Raw genomic sequence first — 17,769 nt, forward strand, 5'->3', positions numbered from 1 at the left:
ATTAAATGCCTGATTATAACATGTATCGGCAGCGTTGTGTATATCATATGCTCAAGTTAACATCTTATAACTCTACTTGTGCTAAATTCTTTCTACTGCTATGCTACCAAAATGTGGAATGCTCTACCAACAGACCAATGTGCTCCTTCAAAACCACCTATTGTATACAGTATTATTGTTTGTCATTCAATGTCTCAATGAATTCTATACTCATTCAGGACCACAATGGAAATAAGCTTCATTGGGTTATCCTTAGTTTTTGCTTCCTTTTGTATAAATCTGTACCACTGTACCTTTTTTGCAAACTCTTAATCAAGTATTCAATCAATCAATCAATTAATCAATCAAAGTGTTCAAATATCTCTTTAGAACATATTGCACTCTTAATACTGTCCCCTTGCGGCTAAAGTAAAAAAACTATAGCATGCATAAGCTTCAGGTTGCCTATAATGACTGTAGGCGAACATTACCTATAGAACCTAGGTTGTGTACTGTGTAGTGCAAGTGACTTGTTTTGTAATGTAGGCCTTTCAGGCCAGGCTTTATTGATAATTACTAAAGTATTTGTTGACCGATTGTATTATTATTATTATGCTGCATGCTGTCAGAATCTAGTTTTACTTTTACTTTGGATGTAAATAAAGTTCTCTCTCACGATGCTGAGAGATGGATGTAGAGAGACAAAAGGTGAGAGAGTGAGAGGCGTAGCAGGAGAGAGGCAGGGAGAGACGTACATAATTTTTTACATTTATTAGTTTTCATTGTTTTACTTCACACTTGCTTTGGCAATGTAAACGTAGGTTTCCCATGACAATAAAACCCCTTTGAATTGAATTCAACATTGAGAGACGGAGGCAGTGAGAGAGATAAAGAGAATGTGTGTGTGTGTGTGTGTGTGTGTGTGTGTGTGTGTGTGTGTGTGTGCGTGCGTGCGTGCGTGCGTGCGTGCGTGCGTGCGTGCGTGCGTGCGTGCGTGCGAGAGAGAGAGATTGAGAAAGACAGAGAGAGAGAGAGAGAGACAGAGAGATAGAGAGAGGTTGTGCTCTCAGGTTTTAGCGTAGCAGACAATATTCCCTCTGGGTGGAGTGGGTCCCATTCAGAGCGACCTCAATAGCCCTAAACTGAAGTACCTGGTGAATGGGCGAGAAAAGGCCTTGGCACAGAATAGAGAGCAGTCCGGGGGCGGGGTTAGTGCAACAATGACAGGCCGGGCTCTTTTTTTATTTGCCTGATGATATTGATTAAAGGACTCAAGGAGAAAGAGCACGGTATGAGGCCCTCCATTGTGTGGAGATGAGAGAAGAGTAGACTTGGGTGGGGTTGGAGAGCCAGCAATATGAATATGCACCCCCAGCATACACACACACACACACACACACACACACACACACACACACACACACACACACACACACACACACACAATCCAAGTCCTATGAGAGCTACACTTGACCCAAAGCCCCTCAATGTGGCTGTTCCACGTTAGTTAGTTAGTTTAATTTATTGTCCACATGTGGAAATTCATCTTCGGTCTCAACAGTAAAAAAAAAACAAAGAGTTACAACAACAGCAACAACACTTAACACAATTATTTTTCGCATGGCAAAAAAGTGAAGAACAACAGTGGTATCATTTAGTGCCTTAATGGCATTTGGTATGAAGGAATTTAAAAAGAAAATACGGTTAGCTTTTGGTACTTTGTACCGTCTACCATGAGGGAAGTAGTTCGAACTCCTTGCAGAGTGGATGAGAGGGGTCGTTTGCTATCTTGATAGCTTTTTTACGAAGTACCTCCTTGTAGATACAGCCTAATTGTTGCTGTCTCTTCCCAATGATTTTTTAGGCATTCTTCAGTACGCATCCTGTTCCTTGTTGTGTTGTGCCCAAAAAGTGAGACACTGTGATGAAACTGAAGCCACTCCAAGAACGATGTCTATAGGAGCAACTTTCTGTATTTCTTTGTTTTGGTGCCAACATTATTATTATTATTTTTTGTAAGAAAGCAAAAGTTAAGACAAAACACGAGTTCTGTAAATCACTATAAATAAACCAAGGAACCGCTTTTGGCATCTGTTGTAATGTTTTATAAGCTCGTCGTCAATTTGGAGGCTCTGCCGGCACCTGATCAAACAATAGATAACCAGAGCACAAAGACAGCGTGACCTCCAGCCAGCGGCCCACCACCCTCCTCTAACACGCCTTATCAGCCCAGACAGAGGATGGCTCATGTAGGTGAGCTTTCCATCACTACCCCCCGCCCCCATCCCCTTACATGACTACACGCACACACACACACACACACACACACACACACACACACACACACACACACACACACACACACGCACGCACAGACACAACCCTTTCTTTCTCCCCTCCCTCTCTCTCGTCATCACCACCCCCATTCTGCGACCTCACCGTCAGCCCCCTCACACTCACCCAATCACTCACTCACTCACTCAGTCCCCTCACTCACTCTCAGATTGCACTCAGGCACACAAACACCCACACTTGTGCGCACAGGCATGGCTCACGCATGAGCCCATCATTTGCATTGCAAGTGAGCTCCGCTCGGTATACCTGAGGAGGTAAACAGGAAGAAACAAGTGAAAGAAGAGGAGGAAGGGGGGAGGAAAAAGAGGAAAGCGGAAGAGAGAGAGGAAAGAGAAGAGGAGAGAGGAGAAAGAAGAGGATTTACCGGCTGACATTCACCCAGCATTTAGCAGGGCAAGGCTCCCCACGTGTGTGTGTGTGGAGAGAGAGAGAGAGAGAGAGAGAGAGAGAGAGAGAGAGAGAGCGAGAGACGGCTCAGGCTCACTATATCCCCTACCCTGGGGAACCTCACACCTGGGAGTTGGCACTGGGACAACCCTGAAGTGTGCACCCCTCCACGGGACATGGTGAGCAACAGAAACAGACGATAACAACCTGCTCCTCTCCAACATCTATTCCCTCTACTCGTCCATCCTTGCTCTCCAGCGTTTGATTCAGTCCCTTGTGCCGAAAAAGAGGGAGAGAGTGAAGAGAGAGAGAGAGAGAGAAGCTGACAGAGGTAAGGGGACGCGATATACGGTGCATGCATATTGTTGCCCTTGCAGTTGGGCGCTCTTACTGCATCTCTGTGTGAGTGTGTGTGTGTGTGTGTGTGTGTGTGTGTGTGTGTGTGTGTGTGTGTGTGTGTGTGTGTGTGTGTGTGTGTGTGTGTGTGTGTGTGTGTGTGTGTGTGTGTTAAGTCTCATATTTCAAATGAATGAACAAGTCAGCAACTTACTTGTCTACCTCGGTTCCTTTTCCATGGTGAGAGAGAGAGAGAGAGACAGAGAGAAAGAGAGAGAGAGAGAGAGAGAGAGAGAGAGAGAGAGAGATTTTGAGCACTTTATTGAACAGAAATAAAGACGGAACCAATGAACACCTACAAGTCTCTGTTGACTGTGACACTATGACCCCTATATTATATGTCCCCATCGTTCTGGAGCTGTAGTGCCATTGAAGTGTATTTACAGTCCTTTCACATCTGGCAATCGTTGCATCATATTACGATTTCCTTCTGGTGACCTTTTTCATTTATTTAATTCTGTCTGTCTGTCCCTTTCATCTTTTGAGCAGCAGAGTATCATTGTGGAGTGCATATGTACAGAGGGAGAGAGAGAGAGAGAGAGAGAGAGAGAGAGAGAGAGAGAGGGAAAGAGAGAGAGAAAGAGAGAGAGAGAGAATAAGTCGTGAGGCTAATGTCAGACAGGGGACAATGGAGAGAGGTAGAGGGAGAGATGGAACACTAGGCATGGCGAGAGAAGAGAGAGGGAGATAAAAGTAAGAATGAGAGAGAGAGAGAGAGAGAGAGAGAGAGAGAGAGAGAGATAGAGATTTTGATTCTCAAGACCTCTTTATTCAATCTTTTTCATGATAAACATGACAGTCAGATGAATATTGTATAGCCACAGGGTATACAATATTAGAGATTTAAAAACACAGAAGTGAAATAAAAACGTTTTTTTTTCCTTTTTTTTAAGCAATTTGTAAGGTGTCAATATTGACTGTGCATAATGCAGCTCCTACACACCACATATAGAAACCCCCCAATGTCAATGAGAGAGAGAGAGATAGAGAGAGAGAGAGAGAGAGAGAGAGAGAGAGAGAGAGAGAGAGAGAGAGAGAGAGAGAGAGAGATGAAGGGGCTTTCCCCTTCATTTGTCAAACACAGGAGAATGATGGAGAGAGACAAAGACGAGATGGGATCAGTCAGAGGTGATGGTAAAGTGAGAAGAAGTACGTGTTGACATGTTCAGATATATGTCCATGCAACAGAACAGCATCTCAGCCTTGACATCCTGTCAAGTATACCTCCTCTCAGCCAACACAAACCCAACCTTATGGCCTGGCCCATAGTAGCCCCGGAATGGATGAATGAGGGAATAAGACAGGGATATATGTTGGTTCCTGCAGGGACCACCCCATGCCATTTAATCTGTCCATGGCCCACAGATAACAGAAGGCAGATGGTTCCCGCTGGTGCACAGGGAAGATAGAAGATATCCAGCACAATGCCCATGGACCCATCGCACACGCAGTGGCGAGGACCCGGCTGGTCCCTCTGAAGCTGCGCTTATAGCAGCTATAGCAAATAAATAGGGGGTAATAATGTATAGGAGCCACATAGAGAAAGAGGGTCAGTTCAGCCTAATTTATATCTTGTCAAATACGATTGTGTTGCTGTTTGAATGTTTTAAATAGCTGTTTTTCAACTATCAACATTAGTCGTGTGAAGTAAAAATTAGGCAAGAGAGAGAAAAGCAATTAAAGGTCTTTAATTAAAATAACCTAAACAGTACGGAGAATAACTCCAGTCAGTTGACAGTCTAGGATACACACGAGGGAATGGAGCGAAGAGGCGATACATAAATGCGAGACGAGACTTAAATCAGAACAGGAGAATTGCGAATGTGTGAGTACGACCATCAAAGTCATGAGCTCCTGCGTTTACAGTGTGTATTTATTTATAGAGGGTGGTAGTTAAGACGTTTTCCTTGCTCTCTCTCTCTCTCTCCTTCTCCCTCTGTCTCTCTCTGAGAAGCCTTTTTTGCCATATGAAAATTCAATCGGACTTAATTTGCTGAGGAAACGTATACATATTTAATCAGCATCAGGCGCGTTTGGAAGAAACAAGCCCGCCAAGCATTTTCGTGTCCACATCTTTATCAAGATGGAATGAAAGGAAAAAGGGGGTTAAAGGGAGAAAAGGAGCAGAGACTGTGAGAGAGGGGCTGGAAGACTGAACAGCAGAGCCTGAGACTGTGAGAGAGGGGCTGGAAGACTGAACAGCAGAGCCTGAGACTGTGAGAGAGGGGCTGGAAGACTGAACAGCAGAGCCTGAGACTGTGAGAGAGGGGCTGGAAGACTGAACAGCAGAGCCTGAGCGTAGTGTGACACATTAGAACCCATTGGACACAGGTCTAAAGTAAACAGCAATCAACTTCATTTGACCGCCTGCTGTCGCTTGGCAATAAATCCATCCCCCCATTCTGACATTCTCTTTGCATCATCCCTCCTCCAATTTCTCTCTCATTACTCCATCCAGCACCCATCCTCTACCTCTACCTCCTCGTCTCCCGCTCCCCTTCTTCTCTCTCCCATAACCCGCACTTACTCCCTCACACAGTTAAAGTGTTAAAGCTTTATATCGTTGCTATCGGGGAAGAAACCTTGTATCTCCATGTTTCAACTTTTAGAGGAGGCAGGGGGGCAGCTGCACTACTTTGTAGCCCTCAAACCCCAAAAGACTTTAGATGTGTACCTTGAGCTGTCCTCCCTCCCGCGCTGCTGCACCATGATTGTCATCTGATCCGCAGGTGGCACAGCTCTGAGAAGGGAAAGGAAAAATAGACATTGTTAGAGCAGTTGGGGGTGGGGTTTGTGAAGGCTGTGTGACTTTGAACCAGTGCGCCTTCTCTCGGGGGACCAGATAAACCGTGAATCCACCTGGTAAACGACACATATGCAGTACACACATGTTATTCAACAGAAGAAAGGAAAAGAAACCAGGACATTTTTATACTGTACATTACGAAATATATATGAGTGTGTGTGTGTGTGTGTGTGTGTGTGTGTGTGTGTGTGTGTGTGTGTGTGTGTGTGTGTGTGTGTGCGCGCGCGCACATGCGTGCGTGCGAGATGTAGAATGGAGGGGCTCTAACACCAGTCACGCTTTTGCCTGAGACACATTTGTATACAAGAAAAAGAGGCAGTGGGAGACACAGAAAGTGAGAGAATTGCCAGATTTATATTTTGTTATGGCACGGGTGTAGTGCACCGAAGATATCAGATCTACAAGCTCACAAAGCAACAGGCTTTACTCAGGCTTAATCAGAAGCGAGTTCCTCCTCCTGTGGTACAGTAGCTTGTTGTCAAGCAAGGCATCTGTGTACAATGATTAGATTACAGGCTGCGCCGGGGCCCCTCCAGGTGTTGTTTGTGTGCATCTCCACATTAATTAGGGAGTTAAGCTGGCATCACTTTCCCCTGATAACAAGGCTGCTGCTCAAGCCTGTGATAAAGGACCATTCGCTTTGCGGGAAACAACATCCCATTTGAACTTCCATTGTACTATAAATATAAATTGTCGCTGTCAGAAACCCTGTATGTTTCATCTTTTTATGATTACTTTTCATCAAATGCACTATTTTGCATTATCAGTTCATAGAGGGGCTATTTTCACTATTTTTGAAGAGCGTGTGACTAACTAATAACTACATCCATTGGAACACAGGTAATTTTTTCCTGAAAATAACAGTTTTCAACCCAACAGCCACAAAATGTTAAATTCTGAGACTTCTGAAAACTTCATGTTTTGAAATGTAATGCAATGCGTGATTTTTTTTCATCCAGTGAATGTCAAGCTGGGCAATTCAGATCAAAGTAATATAGCATGGCAATTTCTTTCTCCCTGCATGAATAATTTGGTCTAAGTAGCGTGCATATGTGCGTGTGTGTGCATGCGTGCATTCATGGTGCTGGTGTGGTTTGATGGATGTTGCTGACCTTAACTCCCTGCCCTTTCAGTGTCTGGGCGACATCGGAGAGGCAGCGACTGAGGAAGTAAGAGAGAGTGCAAGAGGGAGAGAGCGACCACGAAAGAGAGAAAGAAGGATGACACCCACATCCCTGTCATGGTGTCTCAGCGTGGCCGTGGTACTATTGTGTTGTACCTCATGGCCCCAGGCGCATTCATCCCTGACCCCCGAGAACGAGGTGCCACTTCGCCCCACTGCATGGCTACCAGAGGGGAGGGTCACGACCGTACCCCTTCCCAAAGGACGAACCCGCAGGTAGGCTTATTATTTAACACAGTTAGGCTTGACGTCGAAAAAAGAAAAAAAAAAGTCTTCTGAAAGAATATATATTCAAAGATTTGTGCCGCATTTTCACGATTTTTCAAAAATAGCAGACCTACAAGCTCGTAGCGCGCCAGCTTGTAGATCTGCTATTTTTCAATAGCTAAAGTATAACATAATGCTTAGTTAAAACACCAAAAGGGGTTCCCACCCAGAATGGGTTACAACAGTTAGAGAGGTACCAGTAAGAATCAATGTCCTCGTTCATTTTTCATTCTATAGTTACACACGGCCAGTTGCTGCTTCTACATCACGACATTGGGACGTTGATGAAATGAAATGAGATTTGGGGTGTTTGTCTAATGAAATGTCACAGATGGATGGTAAATGTTGAAAGCACTATATGCATGTGTACAGTCAGTCTGCCTTCAGTCCATATTTAACATAATGCAATGGTGTCAATTAATGATCTATGAATTCAAGTGGTGCATATAAGACAACTGGCAAGACATAATTTAGGCCAATTTAAAAGTTGAGTGCATTGAGATGGTTTTATGTAACTTTATCAGTATATAAATATATACCGGTATCTCATATAAGACAACTGGCAAGACATAATTTAGGCCAATTTAAAAGTTGAGTGCATTGAGATGGTTTTATGTAACTTTATCAGTACTCGGAGTACACCAGAGTGACACATACATTTTGTGTTTACCAAATTCATGCAACTTTAATATAATCAGCATGTGTGTTTCACATTTCGTCCCTTCGCTCACTTTATCGAAGCCAGTATGGCCCTCTGGAAAAGAATATGCTGCCACCCCTGCATTAGAGCTTAAATGTCTTGTACAAGGACACTTCCAAGATTCCAAGACGTTATCTACTCTACCCCCTGATCCACTGCCGCCCCTGATGAAGTGAAAGTTAACATTTTGGTCTTGCCCTATGATGCTCTTCTCATCACTGTTCTCTGATCATCTTTTCAGAGGCAGGACCACAGGAGAGACAGTCAGATAAAGAGGGAGGGAGTTAAGCCCACTTGGCTTTAAATTAGGCGAGCAGTGCCAGTGCTATGGCTCTGATACTGGGAGCTGTAAATTGGAAATCACAGCTCCCTGTGTGCAGCGGTCCGTCCGCCAGCGCAGTCATGCAGAACCAGGCAGAAATAATAATACAGGGAAAACCAACCGGAAATGAATCATTTAATTAAATAATCTACAAAGTGCCCTTGACAATGGTAGTGTCACGCATCTTTTGGAAACATGCCATCTGCAGAATATTAAGCTTAATGATGTTCATGAATGGACAAATGGATATTTTATAAGCGAATCGTATGCGGTTAATTCATTTTAATAAAGGGTGCCTGGCTGAAACAAATTATTATGTTGGAAACATGGGCTGTGCATATTTGTTAGTTATTCACCTCAGGACATTAATTTAGAATTTCTCCCCGGTGGACTGAAGGTCATTATAAGATCTACGTTGGGTGAATGGGGGTTGTTTGGGATATATAGGGAACAAAAACTAAATGCTAGCACTGCTTTTCAAAAGTCCTTTTCTTGCCTTTGAACTACTATTTAATATGCATTGCAAATCTAAAATCCGGCATCAACAAACAGCGTATGGTCCCGGAATGATCAAATCACAGTGAGGTCCTATGTCATCATTGTCTCTTTATGCAAAGCACGAATGCAGACAGTCGCAGCAAATGGACTACCATCTGAAAGACGCAGCCTTATCATCTGACAATCAGGTCACCTCTCCTGGCCCGCTATCAAATGACTGATCAGCATGTACTCTAGGTGAGCAGAATAGACAAAGATTTGACAAACGCCCCAAAAATGTGAAATGGCAAAACCTTCCAAGTTGTAACTTGGAACGCGCACGCCGCACACACACGCGCACACACACACACACACACACACACACACACACACACACACACACACACACACACACACCCACACACCCACCAACAACAGCGCACACTATCTGAAAAGCATCACGAAAACAAAAGAATGTCACATGGCTTTTTCAATGACAGCAATGTGCTAAGTGCTTTCATCTGTCACCTCTGCGACTGAATGGAAATTATCTTTTTGACAATCCAAGTGAAAATCACCAAAGTACTTATTGCTATCTGTCTTTCTCCAAAGGCTTTACTTCACACTGAAGAAGAAGGCAGCCATGATGTCTGTGACTGTAAGCCCATGTGATCTTCCCATCGAATGGAGCCTGGCTGCCCGCAGCCTCAAGGACAAACCTCTCAAGACTCTGCAGTGTGAGTTGCAAACTAAAAGGCCACAGAACTTCTAACATGTCATGTCAGGCTAACATTCACCCATTTCTTTTTAATACCTTACCTTATTCTTCATTATTTATTCAGAATAGATGCTCAGCACCTTCTCACGCTGCAGGTGTTGGCATAGGGGAAATATGCAGCAACTCAAGCAAGAAAAGGGATACCTGTGAAAACACACAGTAACTTAGGATCATCATGTGTCATGACTCTCACAATGCCAAAGTTGTCACTCACTATTTTGTCACAAACATCAGCTAAACTAATAAGATTCACTTTGCATCAGTTACAATAATAAGATTCACAGTAAGCATTTCTACTGCAGAGCAAAGTATTTGAAAAGCCATTCACTCTAAATCTCTTCAGCACTAATTTTGAGCATGGAATCAGTGATAAAACAAGGAATTCCTTCAAAGCCAGGTTATCGGGGTTTCGGGTCTTGCAACATCATACCCCTCAGTCTCAGGTGTCCCAGCTGGGGTGATCAAGTCCCGACTTACATCCCAGTAGCTATACCCACGATCAGTCCCACTAGGGAAAGACTAGGGACACACAATCCGTTGCTTCGGAACTACTCTTCCGGGACTGGGAGGTAGAAATGTAATAAACCGAGAGACCATGGAATTTACTATCATGCTGTTGCGGCGGTTTAAAGGGCCGCGAGGAGCTAAACATGAGAGTTAAGAGACGCTTTGTATGACGCGCATGCAAATGAAGCAGGTCCACTCCAGCTGTAAGTTTGACCGTTTATTTAGTCACCACACGTAAGTTACAAACTGTTCCCAGGCTTTTAGCTATAACTAACGTGGATGTTAATGGTGATAAGGTGCATTAGATACGGTCAACAGAAATGTCTTCTCCCACGCTCACTTCCTCTCTCTGTCCAACTTCCCTCACCCAAGTGACAGGTAAACGCCATGAAAGTAGAGTGGCAGCGCCCCAGCCCCGGTGACACGCCCACTACCTGTGCAGTGCCCATTTAAGTGACATACCTTACGTCAATCATAATTAGAATGCAAACACATTACGGCTCCTACACTATGCATGATACTCTCTTAATTTGTTGTACTGGCAAGATAGTACATTACATTACAGTACATTTTGAGAAGCAAAGTTAAATATTGCCAGACATATCTGAAGTCTATACTATATTCTGCAACAGGAAGCACATCATTCTATACCCAGTACTCCTTTGCAAAGGAGAGTCATGACGCATAATGATATAATATGAATATTATATCAATATCGTGATATACTAGATATTGTCTGAATGTCTGGGATTGTCCTGGTTTTAATCACTCAAGCATTATTTTCATGGGATTTTCAATAGTGAAAATATCTGATCTACAAGCTCACAGTGTGTCACATAGATCGACTATTTTTGCTATTTTAGAACAATGAAAAGATATTGACATCATCTTCACAGTACAATATTATCAGCAATGCATCAAGGTATTGATATAGAGGCAATTGGTCAAAAAATATCATGATATTTCATTTTGTCCATATTGCCCAGCCCTAAGACAGTACTATGCTAAAAGATGGTTATAACTTATGAAGTTATAAAGTGAAACATAAATCATTCAGACCCTCAGCTCAAGGTTCCCCGTTGCCAGCCTGAATTATTCACTTTGATTGTGTAACATTTGGTCTCCTTTGAGGAAGGATTTCTGGGCTTAATGGAAATGGAAATCAATTTGAAAAACTTTTCTTTTTTAAGTAAACTCAACAACTAGCTTTGACAAATGTGCTTGTTTATTTGACCAGATATTGGGAAGAAATTAAGATTTCTTATTTCTTATTAAAATGTAAATTCTGGTCTTACGTTATGTCATTTTGCATAAATGAGACTATTGATATATTTTTCTTTCCACACAGGGGACACAAAAAAGAGCATGCCAGAAGTTTGGTGGCGAGGACCTGGCAATGAACAAAAACTACACACCTATACGGGCAATGCTGTGAACACCTACATGGGTCCTTCCTACACCCCTGCTTCCATCTACATCCTAAGGTTACGCTCAAAGGAGCAGGACACCAAAGCTTCAGTGTATCTTCATGAAGGACCAGGGCCCTCAGGGGCCTTCCCAATGCTCCCAGCGGACCCTAGAGTTCACACACTGGGCGTGGGGATGACCAGTGTCACCCTCAGTTGGGTGCCTAGTCCCTCACTAAGCCAGCTCCCACACACCCAGAAAGGTTACGAGTACTGTGTCCTTGTCAACGCGAAGCACAACTACCCGAGTCTCTGCGCGGCCCGAGAGGGCATCGGCAAAAAGAAACAGAAAGACCTCAAACGGGAAAAGAAGGAGAAGCAGAGAAAAGTGACAGCGTGGCCGATTCTTAAAGACTGGTGGTGGGAGCAGTGGGACACGTACGCGGAGCCTCGGGACCTGTCGACCTCTGACCCCGTCGATGAGTATACCGACCTACAGTGTGTTTGTCGAGGGACGGACAGCGTGTGTACCGTCTCTGAGCTGCTCCCGGACACCCAGTACTACTTCGACGTCTTTGTGATCGACAGGCCGAACGGAACCAACGCGGCGTACACGGGGATGTTCGCTCACACTCACGAGGAGGCCCAGCCGGCCGTCACCGCGCTCAGGGAAGGCGAGCTGAGGTGGGTGACCTTCCGCGAGCGCGGCTCTCACTCGGAGCAGTTCTTCAGCTTCCGCCCCCGGGGCTGGCAGCAGAGTGGCCTGCTCACCCTGCAGAGCTGCGGAGGGGGTCGAAAGGTCAAAGTCACCGTGTCCAGTAAAGGTCAGGTCGTGGCCACTCACGCAGTCGGCGAAGATCTATCCCAGATCTGGCTCGAGGGCAGCCCGTCCTACCTCATCCACCTCGAGAGAGAAGGACCCGCCGCGGCCGGAGAGCCGGCCTTGCAGGGGCCTCTGAGGGCTTCAGTCAAGATGCAGACCTCCTCGGCCTACCACCGCAGAGGAGTGCCCTCGCTGCCCTCCACCCTGCAGATAAAGTCTTTCAACCGGCTGCGGAGCTGCAACAGCATCACGCTGGCCTGGATGGGCACGGAGGAGCGGAGCCTGTACTGTGTGTACCGTCGCAAAGTGGGGAGGGGTGAAGGGGGCACAGAGGGAGCCACTGCCACCGCTCCCTGCCTGGGGCCTGAGTCACGCTCCGACACCGAGAGGGTTCTCTGTAAATATTTCCAGGAGCTGAACCCTCGACGGGCCGTCACCACGGCTGTGATCGGGGGCCTGGAGCCTGGTATGGGCTATGTGTTTGATGTCTATCTAATGAGACGCTGGGGGATCCCTATCAAGTATGTCAGCAAGACGGTCAGGACCAGGAAGGAATGCTGAGCTACTGCCCCCTACAGGTGGCTATTAGACTGTCCCCAGTCTGGGGTGGACAGGGGGAGTGCGGGAGACAGGGGGACACCTCAGCCAAGGACATAATGTAAAGACTGTTGATTCACCGGAGATGACAAAGCCATTAGAATGATGTGGAGAGACTGTTAAAAATAACAAGGTTGGTTATATTCAAACTCTTAGAATGTTACCCACAGAGTGGGCAGGCTGTGGATGGAACGCATAGAGGGACTCGCACACCAGCAAAATTCATAACATTTACTACAACCTGTGCTCTTGTCGTTTTATTTAATTTTTCATTGTTGATCATTATAATGTAATGACGTGCCAGTTGTCCAAATGCTTATATTTTGTGTCTGAGTAGTACAAAGTACAGAAAAGGTTTTTGATGACAGAAAATAAATTACAAAAAAAACAAAAACAAAGACTGTGCCAAATATGCAACAGAAGCAGATGGGTCTGTAATTGGATAAACAGAAGAGATAGGGGGTATACAGTGTGTCTTTAGTGATGCATATTGTACACGCTTATAAACACAGATGGGTGCAATCTACAGACGCTTAGCTCCTCAAAGTCAGTGTGTATGTGTTCTGCTTTTGCATGAAGCAGTGAAAATGAGTTAGTGACTTGCCTCATTGTCTTTAATGTAATTCTTGTACGTGCTGCTTCCAATGCACCAATAAAAACTAGGGTATCTGTATATCAAAAGTCTATAATCAATGAAATTACATGACTGATGCAAACATTCTAATCTAAATGGAATGGTATCATTATTTTGGAATTTGGTTTGACAGGTAGTCAACAATAAAGCAGTAACAAACAAAGCCTTGCCTACCTGAATGTGACATGGTAAAGTCAAAAGATGGTAAGCATTGCAGAGTAGCAGTAGGCCTATTTGCTTGCTAATTTACCTACCAGTAACTGCCTTGGCCTTAGCCTAGCAGCTGGCATGGCCAAAGTAAACTATTAGGCCTACTGTCCAAGGGATGTAATTTGTAAACATATAATTATGTAGTGACTTACTGTGACTCCGAATTGTTCTCCACTGGGATTGACAACAGGGGGTGAGTGGAGCACTATGCAAGGCTAACATTTATTCTCGACAACAATAAACTTAATATATATTTTTAAAAAATAGCAGTTTATAATTACACTAAATAGTCAAGCAAGCCCAATCTATGACTTCAAGTAGAAATATGTATACTCATATTCATATTTTAAACTGTAGCCTACTTTTGTATTTTGTTTTCAATGCTTTTCTCCGCCTTAGTCTGTTTAGTCAGTGTATCAATCAACCATAAGGGGCCGAGGGGCGGTCGACAGGCGTATGCGTAGCGACCTACCGTAAGCACGTTTCTTACGTAGTCTCTCTCACGTGACTGACAAGCCAACCTCCTGGCCAGCGCGCCAAATATTGACAAGGAAACAAGAGGAGAGGACACATATTGTGTGTCATTCTGTAACATTAGTAGATGTTTTGAGAAGGTTTTCGGGACGTAATTAGAACCCCAACGTTATACCTTCACGGTTTGGAGTCAGTAACCGCTTACCTTCTAAGTGGTATTTAATTCAGTTCTCGCGCGCTGAACAACCGTTAGGTCCGTTAGAATGGGTCTTATTGCCCGGTGCCAAGAGTTGTTCAGCACCTCCAACCTGTACGAGGTACTCGGTATCGCCAAGGAAGCCACGGACGCAGAGCTCCGGCGAAGCTACTACAAGGTGTCGCTGAAGGTTCACCCTGACAGAGCCCCCGAAGACCCGCGGGCCACGGACAAGTTTCAGGTAGGTAGGTTAGAATTAGATCGACTGTAAATGTGTATGATGATGATCTATCTGTCAAACACAAAACGCTGTAGTCTGTTTGACAGCTTGTTGTTATTGCTAGCCTGCCCTATATTGCAGGCTTGTAGCTAGCCTGACCCGTGTTCCAGCCTGAATCGCTGCGTTCCGTGAATTTGAACCCTAGTGTGTGTGCGTGTGTGTGTGTGTGTGTGTGTGTGTGGGTGTGGGTGTGTGTGTGTGTGTGTGTGTATGTGTGTGTGTGTGTTATTTTCTTGATACTATTCATCCAATGCGATTAATAACGTAAAGTTCTATCTATGTTTAATCTGTTCAGGTGTTGGGGAAACTGTATGCTGTTTTGAGTGACAAGGAGCAGAGGAAGGTTTACGATGAACAGGGAGTGGTGGATGAAGAGAGTGACATGCCCAGATGCTGGGAGGAGGACTGGAGGCTGCTGTTCCCCAAGGTGATGATGATTATTAATTACTGTACACTGACCCATCACTGAGTCACACATGAGTCAGATGCTGTATGTTCGATCTCTTTGTTAATGTGTTCACAGTTTACACGACCTCACATGGTCATTGTTTTCTAGGAATTAAACTACCGGTATGACATCATGCAGGGTTGAGAGAGACCCAAGGAGGTCATTGTGCATGTTCCAGGCCGGTATAAATTATCTCACTCATATGATGTCACAGCTTCCATTATACAGCACAACTAAAGTTAAATATTTGAAAAAGGGATCAAATGCAGTTTGCTGACAAGGTTTAGCTCTGGTCTCTGGACGGCTGGACGCACGCACATAGATGGCTGCAGAGCCATTCTGTAAAAAGCAAAATGAAGATGAAATTAGTCTGACTGTTGAATTTGTATTATTATCTGAGAAGTGTAAAAATACACATAAACATGCATCCTTGAGAACCTAGTACTGCATGTCATCTGTGTCTAGCTGCTCTAGCATTATTAATCCATGCAGGGGCGTAATGTTCTTATTATGTCAGTGAGTGCTCCCCAGTCAATGTACGAGGAAAGTGTTTCCACCTTAGAGTATATAACCCACCCCGCAACACCCCCCCCCTAATAGCCTACTTTATTTACAGTTTTCTAATAAACACAGTGGTGCGCTTTCAGTTCACAATGAACACATTACATTGTTTCAGCATCTTGTTTCAACATCTCAGCATGATCAATGATCAACAGTAAATAATTAAATTGTTTCAGCGGCGGGTGGATTTTACCTTTAGGGCTAGAATTGCGTGGGACGACGACGCAGATTTACTTATTTCCCCCAGATGGTCTAACAATGTCATGATTTGACCAATGTATCACCAATCTCGTACACCATTGCTCACGAAAGCAAGATCCTTGACCCAATTGCACTGCATCTTACCTTTTAATTAAAGTAAAAGTAGTCTGAGGAAAAGGAACAGTTCTGTTCCCCGGACACTGTTTTGGGATATTTTGCTGAGATGGCTCTGCTCTGTTAGTCAAGTCTCAAATCAGCGTGAGCGTGGAGATTACCCGGTGGTGTTCCTGCCCCTCCGCTCCCTCCCGGCTCATGGCTCTTTACAGACGGGCCGACGGTACACACAGTGGTGTTGCTGTAGCCCTGGTCGAGTGCTTGCTTACAGCTAGTGAAAGAGCACTGGACCAGGGCTAGTGTTGCTGCAGGAGTGTGAATGAACCGTGCGGTCACTGGAACAAAGCCACCGTATTAGCATTTGAATACCTGTTCTGGCCTAAGCACCCCCACCCCCCGTAAAGGTGTGTGACTACATGACAACATGACCAGGTGGAGGGGGTCTTCATTTCAGTGGGTGCATATTGGCTTATTATTTTGCCAGTGGGTGTTTGGGCTCTTGGACACCCCCGGAGTTGACGCCGTTGAATCCATTGTGTTGTCTGTCTCAGATCACAGTGCAGGACATCCTGGAGTTTGAACAGAAATACAAGGGCTCGGACGAGGAGCACCAGGACGTTATCCAGCTCTACGTCCAGCACCAAGGGAACATGGATATCATCATGGACTCTGCGCTCTGCTGCTCCCAAGAGGACGAGCCCAGGCTCTGTAGCATCATCTCTGATGCCATCCAGGCGGGTGAGGTCACTCCCTTCCCTGCCTTCACCCAGGAGAGTGAAAAGAAGAAAAAAGCACGGCAGAATAGGGTGAGGGATTTCACGGTGTTGATTGGGGTCGAATACCCAGGGGAGAGGGGACTGTTATTCACAGTATATACTACAGTATATTATAGAGATAAATGTGAACACGTATTGTATTTGACTTGAAGCAGGCAGGCAATGCATAGGACCAATATAGGAAAATGTTTGTGGGACACTTGTTACAGCTGTATAATTTGATGTTCAATGAACAAAAACAATAATGTGGTTGTGTTTCTCCTCCCAGTTTGAAAAAGAGAGACAGGAAGCTGAGGAGATGCAGAGAGAGATGGGACTTTGTGAACAGGAAGACAGCCTTGCGATAATACTAAAGGTAAAACACGCATAGATGCATGTGATGGTAATCAAAAGATAATAGTTTTACTAAGTGGATAATATTTATAGTATACTGTATGTTTTTTTCACTCATCTTACAGCAAAGGCAGAAATCAAGGGAGCAGAACTTTAACAGTTTCCTGTCCGACCTGGAAGCAAAATACTCCAAAAAAGGAGGAAGCTCTCAGAAAGTAAGAAAAGGAAAAAAGTGAAGACTTACTTTGAGAGCAAAGCAGTATGAAGTTGTGTAATGTTGGCAGACAAGCTTTTCTTGGTTCAGAATAGACGTTAGAGCAATAGGAGCACTTAAAATAGAATGTGTTGTATTATTAATGTGCTATATGCTTACATCCAAAGCTGTTCACAGCTCGTCCTATACCCGACCTCTAATGTGAATATGTAACAGCATTTGTATTGCATTGTATGTCATACTATTATATCAAAATGTTGCCTATATTTCTCTTATTTGAATATGAGCATTTATATTCCACGACTTCAGAGAAGACAAACTCATTTATATGTATATTTTTGTATG

At 44.4% G+C, this 17,769-nt stretch overlaps 2 protein-coding genes across 2 annotated transcripts; both read left to right on the forward strand.

Moving 5' to 3' along the window:
* Window positions 1–2,639: 2,639 nt before the first annotated feature.
* Window positions 2,640–12,947, forward strand: ndnfl (neuron-derived neurotrophic factor, like; the record flags this gene model as incomplete). The annotated part of the gene is made up of 4 exons (XM_080781933.1): window positions 2,640–3,052; window positions 7,057–7,322; window positions 9,485–9,609; window positions 11,506–12,947. Exons 2-4 carry the CDS (start codon window positions 7,144–7,146, stop codon window positions 12,945–12,947), a joined length of 1,746 nt encoding a protein of 581 aa, XP_080638059.1. The 5' UTR covers window positions 2,640–3,052; window positions 7,057–7,143.
* A 1,443-nt stretch (window positions 12,948–14,390) lies between these two features.
* On the forward strand, window positions 14,391–17,758 carry LOC308328735 (dnaJ homolog subfamily C member 9-like). The gene is made up of 5 exons (XM_080782843.1): window positions 14,391–14,738; window positions 15,073–15,204; window positions 16,653–16,907; window positions 17,146–17,232; window positions 17,336–17,758. The coding sequence occupies exons 1-5, from the start codon at window positions 14,565–14,567 to the stop codon at window positions 17,444–17,446; spliced, it is 759 nt and encodes a 252-aa protein (XP_080638969.1). The 5' UTR covers window positions 14,391–14,564; the 3' UTR covers window positions 17,447–17,758.
* The last annotated feature ends 11 nt before the right edge of the window (window positions 17,759–17,769 follow it).

The sequence above is a fragment of the Protomyctophum bolini genome, assembly GCF_963924005.1.
Source record: "Protomyctophum bolini genome assembly, chromosome: 14".
Lineage (NCBI taxonomy): Eukaryota > Metazoa > Chordata > Actinopteri > Myctophiformes > Myctophidae > Protomyctophum > Protomyctophum bolini.

Coding starts and splice junctions, on each gene's coding strand:
- LOC308328735 (XM_080782843.1), top strand. CDS start 14,565: ATGGGTCTTATTGCCCGGTGCCAAGAGTTGTTCAGCACCTCCAACCTG. Junction 14,739..15,072: donor GGGCCACGGACAAGTTTCAG/GTAGGTAGGTTA, acceptor TAATCTGTTCAG/GTGTTGGGGAAACTGTATGC. Junction 15,205..16,652: donor GGAGGCTGCTGTTCCCCAAG/GTGATGATGATT, acceptor TGTCTGTCTCAG/ATCACAGTGCAGGACATCCT.